This window comes from Sturnus vulgaris, chromosome 8, assembly GCF_052056855.1.
Source record: "Sturnus vulgaris isolate bStuVul1 chromosome 8, bStuVul1.hap1, whole genome shotgun sequence".
Classification (NCBI taxonomy): Eukaryota; Metazoa; Chordata; class Aves; order Passeriformes; family Sturnidae; genus Sturnus; species Sturnus vulgaris.
Window position 1 is genome coordinate 28,801,238 of NC_142250.1, and position 16,566 is coordinate 28,817,803.

At 37.7% G+C, this 16,566-nt stretch overlaps 1 protein-coding gene across 2 annotated transcripts in view; it reads left to right on the forward strand.

Annotated features, from left to right (window-relative positions):
* The window catches only part of SHOC2 (SHOC2 leucine rich repeat scaffold protein), a 63,083-nt gene extending 51,959 nt beyond the window's left edge, over nt 1-11,124 (forward strand). For both annotated transcript variants that reach the window (XM_014872490.2, XM_014872488.2), the window contains 5 exons: nt 794-982; nt 2,245-2,367; nt 4,444-4,581; nt 5,080-5,197; nt 7,037-11,124. In XM_014872490.2, the coding sequence (XP_014727976.1) occupies nt 794-982; nt 2,245-2,367; nt 4,444-4,581; nt 5,080-5,197; nt 7,037-7,245 (777 nt within the window). In that variant the 3' untranslated portion in view covers nt 7,246-11,124. The remainder of the gene's footprint in view (nt 1-793; nt 983-2,244; nt 2,368-4,443; nt 4,582-5,079; nt 5,198-7,036) is intronic.
* Nucleotides 11,125-16,566: the final 5,442 nt, after the last annotated feature.

Genomic DNA, 16,566 nt, shown 5'->3' on the forward strand with positions numbered 1-16,566 from the left:
GCAATGTGCTTGGCACATAACTAACAGATAAACTGAGATATGGGCTGCAGGGATTTCAGAATCTAATTAGATTGTCAAGAGAAATGAAACTCTGGATTCAATGGACAGCTGTTGCTATATAGTTTAACTACAGGCTTCTTGCTTTTCATTTTTTAAGGGGAAAAAATAGAATAGTAACTACTTAGGAATATTTTAGAAAATGGGAAAAACAACTGAATTTTCAAACCCATCCTGTCTGATTATCTGAAACTATTATGGTATAATTACAAGACACTGACAAGTTGCGATCACAATATGGATTTTCATGCAGTTACCAAAGATTTTTACTGGAATTATCAAGTACCTCTATTGGGAACCATTGTGTGGGGCTGATATTTCTTTGGGCCCTGTTTGGATGTGGGTGAGCTGCTGGAGCCAGAACAGCTGCTGGGGATGGATTGGACATGCTGCCCCTGTGCTCCTAGAGCAATGTGTTATTTGAAAAATTGCTTTCAGAGGAGAAAATTTACCAAACCTCCCAAATTTGTGCTCTTAAATGTGGTATGTTTGCTTTTTTTGTATCTGTCAGCATGCAGGGAGGAAGGGGGAAATAAGGTAGTGGCTGTTGATGGTGAGCAGAGATTGTTGCTAGTGGAAGTTTTATCAAATTTAACACTGGTTTGTGTGTTGCAACACTTCTTCAGGGGATGGACTTGAGGGGGGGAAAAACATTTCTAATTAGACCCATAAGGGAAAAAAGATGCATTCAAATAAATCAGTCCTAAGTTCATGGGTGGTTTTCTTCTTTCTACAGGGTCTTTTATCCAGCCTTGTCAAACTGACTAGTTTAACATTGGCCAGGAACTGCTTCCAGTCCTATCCTGTGGGTGGCCCGTCCCAGTTCTCCACAATCTACTCTCTCAACATGGAGCACAACCGCATCAATAAAATCCCCTTTGGAATTTTCTCTAGAGCTAAAGTATTAAGTAAGCTGAACATGAAGGTGAGGCACAGAAACATGCTACTGTGTAAAATCAATGAGGAGCACTGTTTGCTGCTTCATGAATTCTGGCACATTTAATAATGTAAGGAATGAATTTATCACGCTGAAGTGGATGCTGCTGCTATCACATATATAAATAATTCTGTATTAGTCTAAAGTTGTGCTATTTAGATGTTGCTAATTTGTCTTTGTTTGTTAGTTAAGATTTTGTCACATTTGCTGTTTGAACAATGAAAATAAAGCTGGCTGCAAAGTTCTTGAATATCCACATGGGACACAAGCATGTAGATTAGCTTATTTCTCCTACAGACACTGTTACAGTTTACATTATGAACAGAATTATGTAAAATATATATTTTTAAATATAGTCTTTCAAAACCTAAATCTAGAGACTTTTGGCAATAGTTGAATAGCATAGCAAAAGAACTTCTAAGTGTGCTAATACAGTTAAAGTAGGGAAAAGAGAGATATTTTTCTGTGAATAGATTTAATTAAAGAAATGCTTGAGCAGTAGGTAAGCTCAGCTACTGTTTTAGAATACAGTTTGACACAAATGAATCCTCAATTTGCATTAAGTCTAGTTTTTATCACATACCCATTTGTAACTTTGCCTGTTTACCAGAACTTTGTATGACCATTTTTAAAAAGATTTTGTGGTCTAAATCATATATTTTAGAAACATTTTGAGCAGTAATATGTTCAGAGTAATTTCAATGGCTTTTACTCTGAGCCATTAAAGTGTACAGGGGTTTTTTGATTCTTTTTTTTAATTGTTTCTCCTCAGTGGGGTTTGGTATGTGGGTACTAGTGGGTTTTTTTATTCTCTTGATTGGTTTGTTTGGATTTTTTTTTCTAAACTCCATATATTTTTAGGATTCAAAGGTGCTTATTTGCTGATAAGCACCTTTGTAAGTTATGGTGAACTTTCTGTTCCTTTTTTGAACCCACCATCCATAGTATTCAGCAGAAATAGGACAAAAAAATGTTTTAACCACTGTATGAGATCTTAACTATGTGCTTCTAATTTTTCCACTTCAGTTCATATTAGTAACAGAGTGTCAATTCTGTAACTCTAGATTGGTACCACTAATACTTGGTGGAATTTGAAAAAAATTTGCCAACTGCCAACATTTTATTCTTCTGATTTCATTATCAGCAATGTTGTTATGAAGTATTTCTGTTAGCAGTTCATTTACTCTGTCAGATGCATTCCCAGCTTCTTGCAAGGGCAAGCCCTAAATGTTTGATATGTTAAATCACAGGACAATCAGCTGACGTCTCTCCCCTTGGACTTCGGGACTTGGACAAGTATGGTAGAACTGAACTTAGCGACTAACCAGCTCACAAAAATCCCTGAGGATGTATCTGGGCTTGTTTCTCTTGAGGTGAGAAGAGTATGAATTAACAGCTAAGTGAATATTTGCAACGTAGGGATGCTCTACTTCAGGTTTAAGTAATACTACTTTTGGGTCAAATAAAGCTAAATAAATGTATCTGTGCTGTTTAATTCCCTGTTTGTGGCTGTTGTCAACAGCTTTTTAATGCTGTTCTTTAGGCTCTAGATGAGTGTGCACAAGCCACTATGTACAGGTATATTTTTAGCCATGTAGAAAGAAAAATTTTTCTCAACAGGAATCAGTGTTGTAAATGCAATGTTGCTGAACTTGGTTCAATTCCTGGAGACCAGCATGGAAGCAGCAGGGATCAGAAAAACATAATGAAACATTCTACAGCCAGGGTTGGCTTGAGTGTAGCTCTGTGATCCTTGTTGGCAGCCAGGTGGGAATTCTCAGCCTTTGAGGGGAAAGAACTCGTAGGTTAAAAGCATGAACTAAACCTGCTCTGTCCCCTCATCCTGTTTCTCAGGGTACCATCAACAGAGACAAATTATTGCCTTGGAGGGACAGAAAGATAGAGGTACTTGTTTGGGCAGTTGAGGGGACTTTGTAGGCTCTGTGGGTTGCTGGGAAAAATCTGTTAAAGAACTATAACAAATGGCATATTTGAAATTGCAAATTTCCAATGTGACTTCTTCTGTGAATATTTAATTACTCCTGCAGTGTCGAGCAAAAATTATGACAGAGTAATAGTTACTTAATAGTCCAGTTCTCTTTTAAGTTAAGGCTGTGGTTGATGTGATTGGGAAATTAGTAACCTCTAAAAACTGGGTTTGCTGGTGGTCTGTGGGCTGCTGAAGCTGGAGAGCTGCTTGGTCTGCTGACCTGTTACCACTTTGTTTCTCTGTAATTAAAAAACCTAATACAAAGGGCTGCTTGGGCAGTGTTTGCACAAAAGTGAAGGTTCCCACAGCAGTGCTGAGTCAGCTGCATTGCACATAGGTAATACTGTCTGTTCCTGCCTTTGTTTCTTGATACATGATTAAAACATTACTGTTCTCACTGCTCTGGGCATGTGGAGTGCATAAAGGATGGTCACTGAAATGCTGCTTGTGCTAATCCTCAGGCATTGGCTGTCGATTCTCACTTTGATTCTCACCAGGTCTTTATTTTGTTCCTGCCTGTGGTGTTTTCACATTACCTGAAGCTAGTGAGAGTTGGGATTATTGGTAGAAGACAGGCACTTGCAACCTTGGCTGGTTGTGTGGCTGGCATGAAGGTCCATGCTGGCTGCTCTTTCACATCCTCATGTTTCAATGTACCTTCTTAAAGAACTAAATAATAGCATTGTTTAATCAGTAATTAATTATCTGACCACTCACGGTGCTGTTATTAGGCTGATTACTTCCAAGAGCTGCAGGGTTTCTCTGGAGGAAAAATGGTGTATTAGTGTAACCCCTGTTAACTTCCCTGTGGAATGGTGAATAACTCTGTTAACTGACCCTGCAAATAAGGATACACTTCTTGAACCTATGGTATTTATAGTTCAACTCAGAAAGGAGGAGAAAAACGAGAGGGGACAGCACTGTAGTAGGTGTGGGTGTGTGATGGCAACCCATTTTGGAAAGCCAGTGCTCTGCTTAGGTGCTCCCATCTGTGTTTATTTCCTGCTGCTCCTAACCAAAAGGACACAGGGAGAAGAGGAAATACTAAGCATTTTAAGGAGAACTTGGCAAGCGTAGCAAATAATGTAAAATATGATTATGAGGTGGCTATAAGGAAGCATAACAAAATCATAGGCAAATTCAGGAAGAAATTGTTTTTCTTTGGTTATTTGAAGAAATAAGGTTTCTATTGTGTTTGCTTTGCATTTATTATTGTGAATAATAATATTTGAAAGTAGTATATCCTAAATGTATGCATTTGTATCATTAAAGATTTGAAAAAAAAAGTTAAATCACTGACTTGTTTTATTTTTAAAAAATTTTCAGCTACTTCCTTAATGTAAATGTAGGGTAATGCTGGACTTCATTACTTGCAAATATTTTTAAAAAATCTATCTTAATCTTTTATTTACTTCTTGTGTTGCTGAAATTCTGAGTTTGGTTGTTGTTTCTTTTTGAGGTTCTTATCTTGTCAAACAATCTCCTAAAGAAACTTCCGCATGGAATTGGAAATCTACGGAAACTGCGAGAGTTGGATCTAGAGGAAAACAAACTGGAATCCTTGCCAAATGAAATAGCTTACCTCAAGGATCTGCAGGTGAAACAATAATTGGTTGAGATAAACATCTTACGTCCTTTATTTACACCATGCTCATTTAATTGCAGCTTGTTGGATCAGTGGAAACTATTTGAGACTGGACATAGAAACAAAAGTTAAGAGTCTTGTGCAACTTCACTCACAATTAGTCCCCATTAACTGTTCCCCTGCTGTATTAGTTAATACTGAACGTTTAAAAACGTTAAACGTTTGAAGGTTTTAACTGTTGTACCATGAGTGCAGTACCACCCCAGGAATTATTTCACTCATGTTCATGAAATCTTCTATGTTTAGGCATGTGTTTTATTAGGCACCTTTTTGTTTTTACATTCAGGAATGCTTAATAGATATTGGAATTGTTGCTGAATGGTTGAAATTTTTCTTGTTCAAATTCAGGAGAGTAGAACCCATTCATTTGTCAGATACGTATCTTGTTACTTGCTGTTATTCCACGGAAAAATCATTAAGTTAATTTGTAAAAATGTGTTTTTCCCTTAGAAATTGGTTCTGACTAACAATCAGCTGACCACCCTTCCCAGAGGAATCGGTCACCTTACCAATCTGACACACCTTGGGCTCGGAGAGAACCTTCTCACACACCTTCCTGAGGAAATTGGTAAGATCTTGTTATCTGGTTTGATGCAGTGTGTCTGGACAAAGCACATATCATAGCCAGCTATTCTGTTCATCAGTAAAAGCCACAAAATTCATTTGAATCTTCTAAATATGTACAGCCTGATGTGAAGCATGTGCCACAGGAACAGTGCTCGGGTGCACGATCTTTATCTTGCTGAACCTTAGTGGAAAGGATGCACTGTTTTCTTTCAGTTCTGCTGTAGAAAGCTGCTCAATACACACCAACTCTTAATGGTGACATTCCTTATCTCCAAATTCTCCCACAATTTTTGTCTTATGCACGACTCTACTTCATCAATCTGTTCTTGGAGAGAGAAGGGAAGTGTGCTGATCCTACTGTAATGCCATGGTGTAGGCAAAACCCTTGTGGTAAGGTGTAGACTGCTAAAGCAAATGTTTCTCCTGGTAGTCCTTCTGCACACACTTTTGTTTATAGGCCCTCGTATTGTTTTTCACCTTGATGAGGTTAGAAAAGGAAGTGGAGGAAATCTACAGAAAGGAAGGAATAGGATGGCCCACCTGAAACATTCAGACTAGGTGTGTTTCAGAGTGTCTGAAACTGAGAGCCCATGTTTCTTCTATGATTGGTCTTCTTGATATTAGTCCAGAGCACAATTCCGAGCACTTAAGTTAAAATCTGAAGTTTGGGCTTATTATGGGGAAAAAAACTATGGGAGAAGCTAGACCAAGCAAAATGTGATCAGAAACAGTGATGTACAGATGAAGAAGGCATGGTTTGTCTCTCACATCATCCTTGGTGAGGAGCCATTACAGCTGCTCATCTTGTATGTGCCTCAATGTGAGAAAAATCTAAAATAATCTAAACCCAGAACTTTGTAATTTATAAGCTAGTGGAGAGAGTTTGGATGCTGTGGAAACAAACTGTGGAATTAAAATCAATAAGATTTTAAATACCATTGCAGGAGTACAGTTTCGTTATTAAAGCTGATTATCTTCACAGGTGAGGGAAGAGTTACTTATTATCAGGTGTGACTGCTTCATGTATCATGCTATGAACTGTTTATTTTTTTTTATAGCTTCTCCTTTTGGTTGATTTTCCATGCCATGAGTCCTGCCTACTGCTTTCTCTTGTGAAAGATGAAATAGTCTCTTAGGTTATAGGAGATGTTTATGGTATATAAGATTGGAAAGTGAGGAATATTTTGGGGAGGACTTCTATATTTTTGAAAGCAGGAATGGAAATCTTAAGAAGAAATTACTGCAATACAGGTTAACCAGGAGCTGAAAAAGAAAGTATCTGCAGTAGAGGCAAACTGTAAAATTTGAATTCAGGAAAAAAATTTCACACTTGTTAGTTCCATTTAATAAATGCATAAGTTAATCTTTCTGTGCAGAGAATTTGCACTCTTCTGCTTTTTTCCTGTGACACTACAGTTATGGCTTCAGGCCTTTAATATATGGATTCTAATGACATAAAAGGAATGACATAGATATTTTTAAAGAGAGTAGATCCTGTATAAGTATTTCCTAGGTCCTTTTCACTAGATAGCTGTTCCATGTTGCCTGCACTTGCATAGCTCTTGAATGGCTATGGTGAAGTCCCTCTCAGTTCTCTTATTCTCTATATTTGCAGTTCATTTATTATCTAAAGGAGATGCACCAATGGATATTTTTAAAAAATTGGTTCTTGCTTAGGTACTGGTGAACAGAACTTGCTGTGCTTGAGAACAGGAGTCTCACTGACTCAAGGTTCTGCATAGGAAAGAGTCCTCAAGTGGACTCAGAGCCTCTGTCTCAAAGTTATAAACTGCATGAATTGAAAAGATACTACTACTACTTATTATTTTATTTTAACCAGGTACACTGGAGAATCTGGAAGAACTGTATTTGAATGACAACCCCAATCTGCACAGCCTTCCCTTTGAGCTGGCTCTTTGCAGCAAACTGTCAATAATGAGTATTGAGAACTGCCCGCTCAGCCATCTTCCACCTCAGATTGTTGCAGGAGGACCCTCCTTCATCATTCAGTTCCTAAAAATGCAGGGACCATATCGTGCCATGGTCTGATGCTCATCGACTTGTCCAATACACTGTACAAAATACAAACTGCATTAATGTTGTAATTGTCTGTATATGTATATATAATATAATATATGTGGTTTATATTATATTATATATATATAAATATATAAATAATATAAAAAGGCAAATTTAAGACTGCATTATGTGTTTCTGCTAATAGAGGAATCATAGCCATTTAGATTTTTTTTTTATTCTGTAAAAATGCTTGTCTAAGTTTTCTTTGCTGAACTTGATGGAAGTTGTCTGAATAATCTGAAAATGCCAGTTCATTTAAAGCAATTGCCAATGAACTCAAAGTTGAAATTTAAGGGAAAAAACCAGTTTTGCTTAGATTTACTTTCAGTTAAGAGAAATGTATAACCTTTATATAATGAACTTTTCTGTTTTCCTCCCCCCCACACTTTTTTTTGTGTCAAAACCTGAAAGGGTCACGTGCCCTGAGGTTGGGATTTTCTTTTAACTTATTTTGAGATTTGAAGCAAATGGTGTTTTTATATTGTTTACAGTCAGAGTAAATCACTGGATTTTGTTTTATTCTGATTTGCTCTGTTTTAATCAATCATATCTAGAGTTTATATGCCTCTGCTGATGAATTTTTATCAACCAGTTTGTATACTAAAAACATACTCATCAGAACAACTGGCAGGTGAAAAGGATGCAGTCAAAACAAAAAGAAAAGAAAAAAAAAGCTTGAATTCCTTTAAGTCTTGCTTCCCTGAGTTATCAGTTGCAGGCATAACATATCTGAACTGAGCCTTTTGCAGTTGGTCTTTTCTAGCACAAGTAAACCTTTTCAGATTGGTAAAAATGTGGAGTATCCTCAGTGAAGAGCGGTTTTCATTGTGTGAAGTAACAAGTCCATGAGGTCTAACAGTACAGTTAAGTGACAAGGAAATAATATATATGTACATTTTTATTACAATGTTGAATCATAAACTACAGCAGGCAATTTTAAGGATTCCTTATAGACCTTGTACAATAAATGAATGTGTCTTACTTTTAAACACTGCAATATATGTAAGTTTTAAGGTTGGTTAACAATGTACTATGGTTTTATATCTTGACTTGCCTTGTACCTCCTTCCATTATGGAACTTCTGTGTCCAAGCACAATATCTTCACACTGTGCTGTTTTGCTGCTGAACTAAATGCACTTTTCCCCACAGCTGGGGCACTTGCTTCAAAATATTCAGTTCAGTATCTTGATTATTCTTTTTTAAACTTCATCCTATCTGTTTCAGTATTAAACCGATCTATTAAAAAAGAGGCACCTTTTTCATTTGTGCAGAGATGTTGGTAGCTCAAGAGAAACACTGTAAGTAGTGGACATTCAGTTTTATCATGAATTTCTTGGCTGTTTAGAAGGCAGAAGATGCTTCAGGGGAGATTTACACTATTGCTGCACTTGCAGGGCCAGTTGTCCTTTTTCAGGAGGGTAAGAACTCGAGGCAGTCACATTCCATGGTTACCCAAGAACTGTTCAGTTTATACTCACTGGAATTGCTGCTGGGGTAGTGTGACTTACAGGACTGTACCTTTTGCACAAAATCAAATCAATGGATGCCATGGGAAATCTGTTTCACATGCAGAAGTTTGGGAATATTATTTCTGGCTTTCGGGCATGCTTATTTAGATGTATTTCCTCGATCTACTTGCATTTTGTTTTGTTGTATGTCTTTTCATTATCAAGGAGTAAGTTTTAAATGGAAGGCAGGTGGAGATATAAAACCTTAGAGGGCTTAAACATGCTGTAAAACTATTGTAGATGTCACTGGATTTTACTAAGTAATGTTCTGTTCTTTCTCACACACTCTCGTTCCCCCTCTTCCCATTTTTTTTTTTTTACATCTACTGTAGCTTTTCAGTTTAGACTTTAGTTTATAAAAAGCTAGTTCCTTACAGTTCTGCCTGAGTTAATCTCTCTCAGCACTAAGGTGTTAAAATATGAAGATGCTGAAATGCTTAGTATCAAGACTGTAATCTAAGTTCTGAATATACTGCAAAGTCCGTGTTTGTGCCCTCAGGTCACTAAGGGGGGAAATCGAATTGATTAATATGGTTCCTTAAGCAAAAGTGGCGACCCCTTGTGTTTCCAAACATCTTGGTCTCACTCCGTCTGCTCCTCAATCCCGTTTTTATACGAGATCAAGGGATTGAATTTGTTTAGTTTGTAAATATGTTGATTATTCACCTTGTTAAGGTACATGGTTAATGACTGTATGATTGGAGCTGACCCTCTCACATAAATTCCGGTGGAGAAGTTGGCTACCAAAATAGTGCTCGTTACACTCACTTAAAAACAAGCTATTCTTTTCAGTACACTTATAGGAATAAATAAAGCTATGTTTTAATTCATTACTATATTAAAAACAGGATATTTTTTTCAAACTATCTTTGTATAGTATGGTTGTTGCAATGCCAGATAATCCTGAGCCCTGTTTTAGGAGTTTAATTTTATACACTTTGAGGTGGATGCTTATTTTTTCAGTGTCTCAAGGGATATTTGAATAAGAGCAGTGTGAGAGAAGTTCGGGTACAGGAAAAATCAAGTCAGAAGAATCGGAAAAGTTCTCTAAAATCATCTGAAAGTTTAAAGTATTAAATATCTGGCACAGATTTGGAACACATGCATATAAATCCATATAGGTACAATACATGGGTTTATATCCAGATCTATACATAGATCCATATAAATCCAGCCATTTTGATCATTCAAAATAGTCTTATCTCCTGAAATAACAGACTTTTGCATTTCCCAGGATGCTGGATTGTAAACTGTGTAGATTCTAAATGGTTTTATTGCCTGGTGACATTCAATTGAACAGCCATACTGGCTTACATAGGTTTAAGAATTTTATTTGCCCATATCAGTTAATGTATGAATGGAAAGAACTTCATTCTGACAACTGTATGTATACATAAATACAAAAATGTATTTGTGTATCTATACATGTATGAAAGCATAGACAAGGTGGAGAAATAAATTATTTATAGCATTTTTGACAATAAGATTGAGAAACAAGTGATTCCCAGATACTTGTATTAAATATTTATCCTCCTTGGTATACTGAGGGAAATAATTTAGAATGGTTATTGAAAAATGTGACAATCTTTACTTTGGGTGAAAATCATTACCTTGATTGCTTGTCCATAGCCAAAATATTAATATTGTATGTGTCTGTGCCTGTGTACATACATACTCATGCCCCATAGACACTATCCTGAATCATGCCTTGATTTAATAAGCTAAATTATTATAGACTATGTAGTAGTATGGAAGTCTGGAGAGGTATAAAGCAGATCAGAGATTTGCTAAACCATGAAAAGAAGGAGCAGTTGCTGTTGTGACTCGCGTTGGTCACGTTTTAATTTACTAGATAGGAATTTGTTTGATAATTCTTTGCAAAAGAATTTTTTAGCATAAGCCTGTTCAAGTTGTGTCTCTTACTGTCCCATGTTCAAGTTTGTCACCAAAATTGTCTGGTATAAGTGCAGTGGAAATGCTGCTTGTGAAGCTGGGTCACACAGTTGTGTAATTGGGACGTTTCATTTTGGCAGATGCAAATGGAAATGTTGACCTTCATACACCTTTTTTAGAAAGATTTGGATTCTAGAATATTTGCTTCAGTGCCTCTCTTTGATTTAGTATTTTTAGGAACGTGCACGTTTAGACATCTTGAAGGCTGTGTTTGCTCATGTACATGCTTTAGACAATTTAGATTGTCTCTGGTTAGTGCTTAAACCCATTGTGTCACCTGGAATTCAAGTGTCATCTTCAGTCTTCAGAGCTTGAGAAATATCTTTTATTTAACAATTAGAAAACTTTGAGAGGTTATTTTTTCTCCCTTTTTTTTTTTTTTTTTTTTTAACCCAAAAATAAATTAAACTTCTGAATCAGCACAAATCCATACCAGGAGACTTTTCATATCTGGATGCAATGAAGAATTTTCCTGTCAGTATCACACCTCAGTTTTACTAAATAGACATGCCAGAATAGCTTGTAGTTAGAAATGTGCAGTTGGCAGTAATTTGCACAACACAAACTTCAAGGCACATTAAGGACGATTACAAACAAATGATAGGATCTATGAATGGGTTTGTTTTCACATTAGCAAATATCAAAAAATTATGGTTTTTATTATTATTCTGATTTAGATCTTAACCAGGACTGCAAAGGACCTTTGCTGTGGAAAAATATCAGACCACACTAATTTTGTGGTTAAAAGCTAAGTGAGAGTGTAAACAGTCTACAAAAATGTACTTTTAATCTGAATTATTGTAATGTTGTTATGTCTATATAAAAGATTGCCTTGCTTTTTTAAAAGAGTCATTCTGTATCAATGCATTCATTATAAATAGTATATTTGTAAATAAGCTGCCACTGAGTCTTTTCAAAGTTTTCTAGTATTTTTAGTCTGATATTAACCTGGATGTAAATCTACTTTTGCAGCATCTCAAATTTTTAAGAACTGCTTTCTCATTATATACTTAACCACTCTTCAAAAGATCTCAAAATATAGATTTTCATGTGGAGCAATTACAGGAAACTTCAAAAGTTGGATGATAGTCACTTCTTTACTCAAAGTCATGTAGACTGGAGACATCTTGTAAAGCAAATATTGGTAAAAAAATTTATATTCATTTTGATATGGTTTAGTAGGGCATGTAGTAAAAAAACCCACAGCTTTATCTGATGGGGAAAATCAATCTTGGATTTTAGTGCAAAATGCATTTCAGCAGCAACAAAATTAAAGTAGGTATAGAATTGCGATACCTACAAGACAGACACCAGCATTTAATCTTCAGGTTTAATAAAAGACAGTATTGCCAAGCTGCCATGCTACTGATTAAACTGATATCTTCCAGCTCTGTGAAGCTCATTGCACAGACTACTACAAGAAAATCATGCTTACATCCTGCCCTACAAACAAACAAAAAGCCAGTGTCCTTGGAAGTCAGAACAGAAAGACCTCAGCAGTTTGGACGTGAGGAAAGAGGAAGAGGACTGTAGCTGGTGGCTTTAAAAAGCTGGAACCAGCTCTCATAGTGTGCAGCAGTCACTTGTGCAATAATGAGTGCTTCTGTCATTTCATCAGACCCCTGCTGATTAAAATCAGTAGAGGGTCTGATCAAGAGACCTAAATTTTGGTCTTTGAGATGAGTCAATCCCTGTAACCATAAGTGATCCGACAATCTGAGAACAAGCCACTCTCCCTACCATGGCAGTCCTGTGCTGTGATGCTGGACCACCTGCCACCCACCCCTGTCTGACAGGGCTGTGCAGATGTGCAGAACAGGGATGTGCAGTACTCTGTGTACTGCTCCAGGCATCACCAACTACAGTTTGAAGGGCTTGCAAAAAGGAACCAGCATCTGCATCAGTAAAGGCATTTAGTAGCCTTGAGAGATGAAGCAAATTCACAGAAGAAACTTAACTTTTTCTTTTTTTTTTCTTTTAGTTTTACATCTCTGTGTATTTCTGGCCTCTGCGACATCCTGTGTCTAATAATTCTACAATATAATTATGTGCTGGGTGAAAAAGTACTTCCTTTTGTTTGTTTCAAATCATGCCACCTTATTTCATTTGGTGACTTCTAGTTCTTGTAGAACTAGAAATGGATGAACAGTTTTTTTCCTGTTCATCTGCTTTTTACCACTCTTGAAGGTTTTGGATTTATTTTCATAAACTTTTTTCTTCAAGTCATGGAGTTCTAGTTTTTTATCTTCTCTTCAAACTAAACCTCTTCCATTCTCTGATAATTCTTGCTGCCTTTTGCTGTGGTTTTCTAGTCCCAGCTCTGAGTCCTTTTCCTAGTGTGTGGCCTTTAGCAACCTCTTTTGTTCTTTGTGTACATCTACTTTGTGAAATAAAAGTACAGTTCTGTTACGAAAAATTAAAGTTGAGTGGGTGATAAAGTTTAGTACTAAACGCTGGTGAGGAATAATCCCACTAGGCAAGGATCAGATTGGGATTTATAGTTCAGAGGCCGGCCACCCTCTGCCATAATTAATTGTTTCCTATGATTAGCTATGACTGTCTTTCCCCTTACAACTAGGTATAAAACCAGAACTAATATGGAATTTTTCACAGTGTGCTGATTTAAATAATGCCAGGATTTAAAATACTCTCTTCATGCTAAAGAGTTCATTGTTTTGGGAGATGTGACTTCTGAATATTTCAGTTGACCTTTTTAAACTGTCAAAGCCAAACATTTTCTGAAAATACTGGGAAATTTCTGATATTATTACTGTTTTTTGGAAGAGAAATTGGAGACTACATTGGTTGGGTTTTATTTTCTTCTTTTAAGTCTTTGTAGAAAGCTACATAAGAAATTCTTGTTAAAAAAGAGAGAAGAAAAGGAACTTTCCTTGACCATTCCATGACAGGGAGCATCCTGCTCACAATTGGTGTCAGCCAGAGCTTGGCAGCCACCTGGGCTGGGGGAAGCTTGCTGGTTGTAACCACTTTTTGTTCAGATGGTTGAAATGAGCATCTCCAGAGGAGCCTGGCCATGAGAACCCTGCTATTTGGCTCTAATTGAGTGAAAAGTGAAAACTGAGTGAAAAGTGAATAATGTGTCTTGTTTCTGCCACCTTGTGTCCTTAAGGCTATACAAAAGGGCTCAGAAATATGCAGACGGTGTCTTGTGTGCTTGTGGAGAGACAAACAGATGACATGTTTGTGTGATTAATCCAGCCCAAGTGCTCCAGGATGCCCAGTGTCCCAGCACTGCTCTTCAGTGACAGGTGCTGCTCTCCACTGGTGGGAGTTGAGCATTTTAGATACCCACTGTATGTTGTTTAGTGTACAAATATTGCATAAAATCTGAACATTGGGCAGCTCTATAGAGCTTACTTGGTGCTGTGAACTCTTTGTGATGGCCAGAGTAAGACAAAAGGTGTTAGAGGGCTGGAGATGGTTAGCTCTGATACAACTGGAACAGGCTGAGTGCCTTGAAAGCTAATTTGTTTCATTTTCGCAATCCATCTCAGTCAAATAAAATACATCATCTCTTCCTTCAACCCTTGCCTCACTTCGGATTGCAAGAGTGGGAGATAATTTGATTACCAAGATCAAATGATGATGTTTTAGAGGAGGAGCCATCTGGAGTTTCTGAGTGAGCAGCTGGCAGCCTGGGCTGCACAGTTAATGATCTGACTATGTGCCTTGCAACTATTTTTTTCTGCTGCAAAACCTTTTAAGAGTCTTCAGAGATCAATCTACCCCGCTGCCTCCAAATAAGATGCTATCTGCAAAATTGTAGACAAGTGTTCTCTTTTAAAAGCTCTTTCCACAACACCCTCTTTTCCCTTTCTATTAGTAAAGTATTTCTTTGTTAAGATTCATAATGAATCCTTAATATGCTGTAGTTTGGTACTTGCCTTTGCTTGTAGTGGCTGGTTTGCATTTTGTCCTGCATTATTACAGCTGTACTGCCTGAAGTGATTTCCAAACTTCATGTGGTCAGTTTTAATGGAAATATATTTTTTTCCTTGAAAATCTTAAGATGTTGTTTGAAAACAGCTGTGGTAAAGACAGTGCAGTAAAACTCCTCTCCATATGACCCAAGGTTTTTGGATGCCCTTCATCATTTTTCATCCTTGCCAAGTAATGTTAACTGAGTGGGAAGTTATAACTAACTTAGAATTATCTATCCTTGCCAGAGCAGCAGTGGGCAAGAAATATAACTAGGTATGGAGCTTCTGGTCAGTGAGGCAACTCTGATTTCAGGCTTTTTAATAATCTCCAAGTCAAGCACTTCTTTTTAGGCCTGCCAGGCATTTCCAGCCTCACAAAAAGCTGCATCAGACAGTGCCATGTGGTTCTGATGTGGGAGACAAGGAGAGAGTCCCACAGCTCCAGGGAGTCAGAGGTTTGCCTGGAAAGACTGAAAAACGCTCGAGGCAATTCCCTAAAAGCAAATTGAGCCAAGTGGAGAGCGAGTGGTAGCCTGCCAGCCTCTCCTGATTGATGCTTTTGGTAGCTCAGGCTGCAGCTCCAGGCACAGCCAGGCAGGCAGGACAGCACAGCCAAGATTCTTGGGTCTGTGGCTCCACCAGATGGATGGTCCTGAGGCCAGGCCACTGCTCTTTCTGAAGAAGCTTTTGAAATTTGAGAGGGTTGATGTCACTTTAAAACAGAACTGTATCTGGAAGTAGCAGAATCCCCTATGAGAAGGAGGGGCTTCTCTAGCATTGCTTCTTTTCCCCCTGTGAGCTCTTCAACTCCAATCAACTCTGATCTCAGCCTCTCCACTTGTGCTCCTTCCTGCCAACTCTCTTACTTCAGATTTCACTCTTTTGCCAGCAGCCAGGTATCTCACCCCCATGCCTCCCACACTGCTGAGCTGAAGTAAATGGAGGAAGGCAAGGAGAGCAAAAAGATGGTGTAGGACAAGTGACTTCTTCCCCATATGCCTGTTGGTGCAGCCAATTCCTCTGAACTTGCTTTGTATTGGTTATGAGCCCCTTTTCTCCAGTTCTATTGCAGAATGGAAACACCAAGAGAAAAACAGGATTTGGGAACAGATGGCTGGGAGAGGAAAATAAAAAAGATGGATCAGCTGCACATGGCACAGCTGTGCATTGCTGTACAGCTTCTCTGTTGGCTCCTTGGACACAGCCAGGTTTTTATATTGTGTCTCAGAGTCCCTGTAAAGGGATGGATGTCTGAGTACCTGCCAGATAAAAGATTTGGCTTGGGGTACATGTCAAGACTCAGAAAGGAATGAATTTTGATTAAATGGCAATTCTATGGCCAATCTGTGCTCCAAACCATTTAGGAATAAGGATGGATGATTCAATTTTTGAAGTGACACAAAATGCTTAACAGTCCGGTAAAGAGTTCTGAAATATGTGTAATGCTTAATAATATTCATCACTTCTGCTTTAGGAAAACCCACATGCTCCCACAGTTAAACTGTTCGTGAAGTATTAATATGAAAATTACATTCTCATTTAATACAAACATTCTTTAGAAATGTTTAAAAATTTACATTTTTAAAAGATATTTGTTAAATTTGCCACAATTGCTTTTTACCATTTTTGTCTTTTGCTCTGCTTAAGGAAAACTAAAATTGGATTGTAGTGAGGAATCAATGGTGATCTTCAGTGACTTCAGTTCCAGAGGACTTTGCTGGCCTGGCAAGGTGTCCCAGTGCTTAGGGAAGCACATGAGCCTCGTGGCTAGGTGGGTAGATCAGAAGGGCTCCTCAACAAAATGGTTTTGAGTGCTTTCAGTTAAAGCCAGTTGCAGTAGCAGTGAGCTGCCTTTCTGAAGATTTGGGGAGTATTTTTCGCCTAGCTA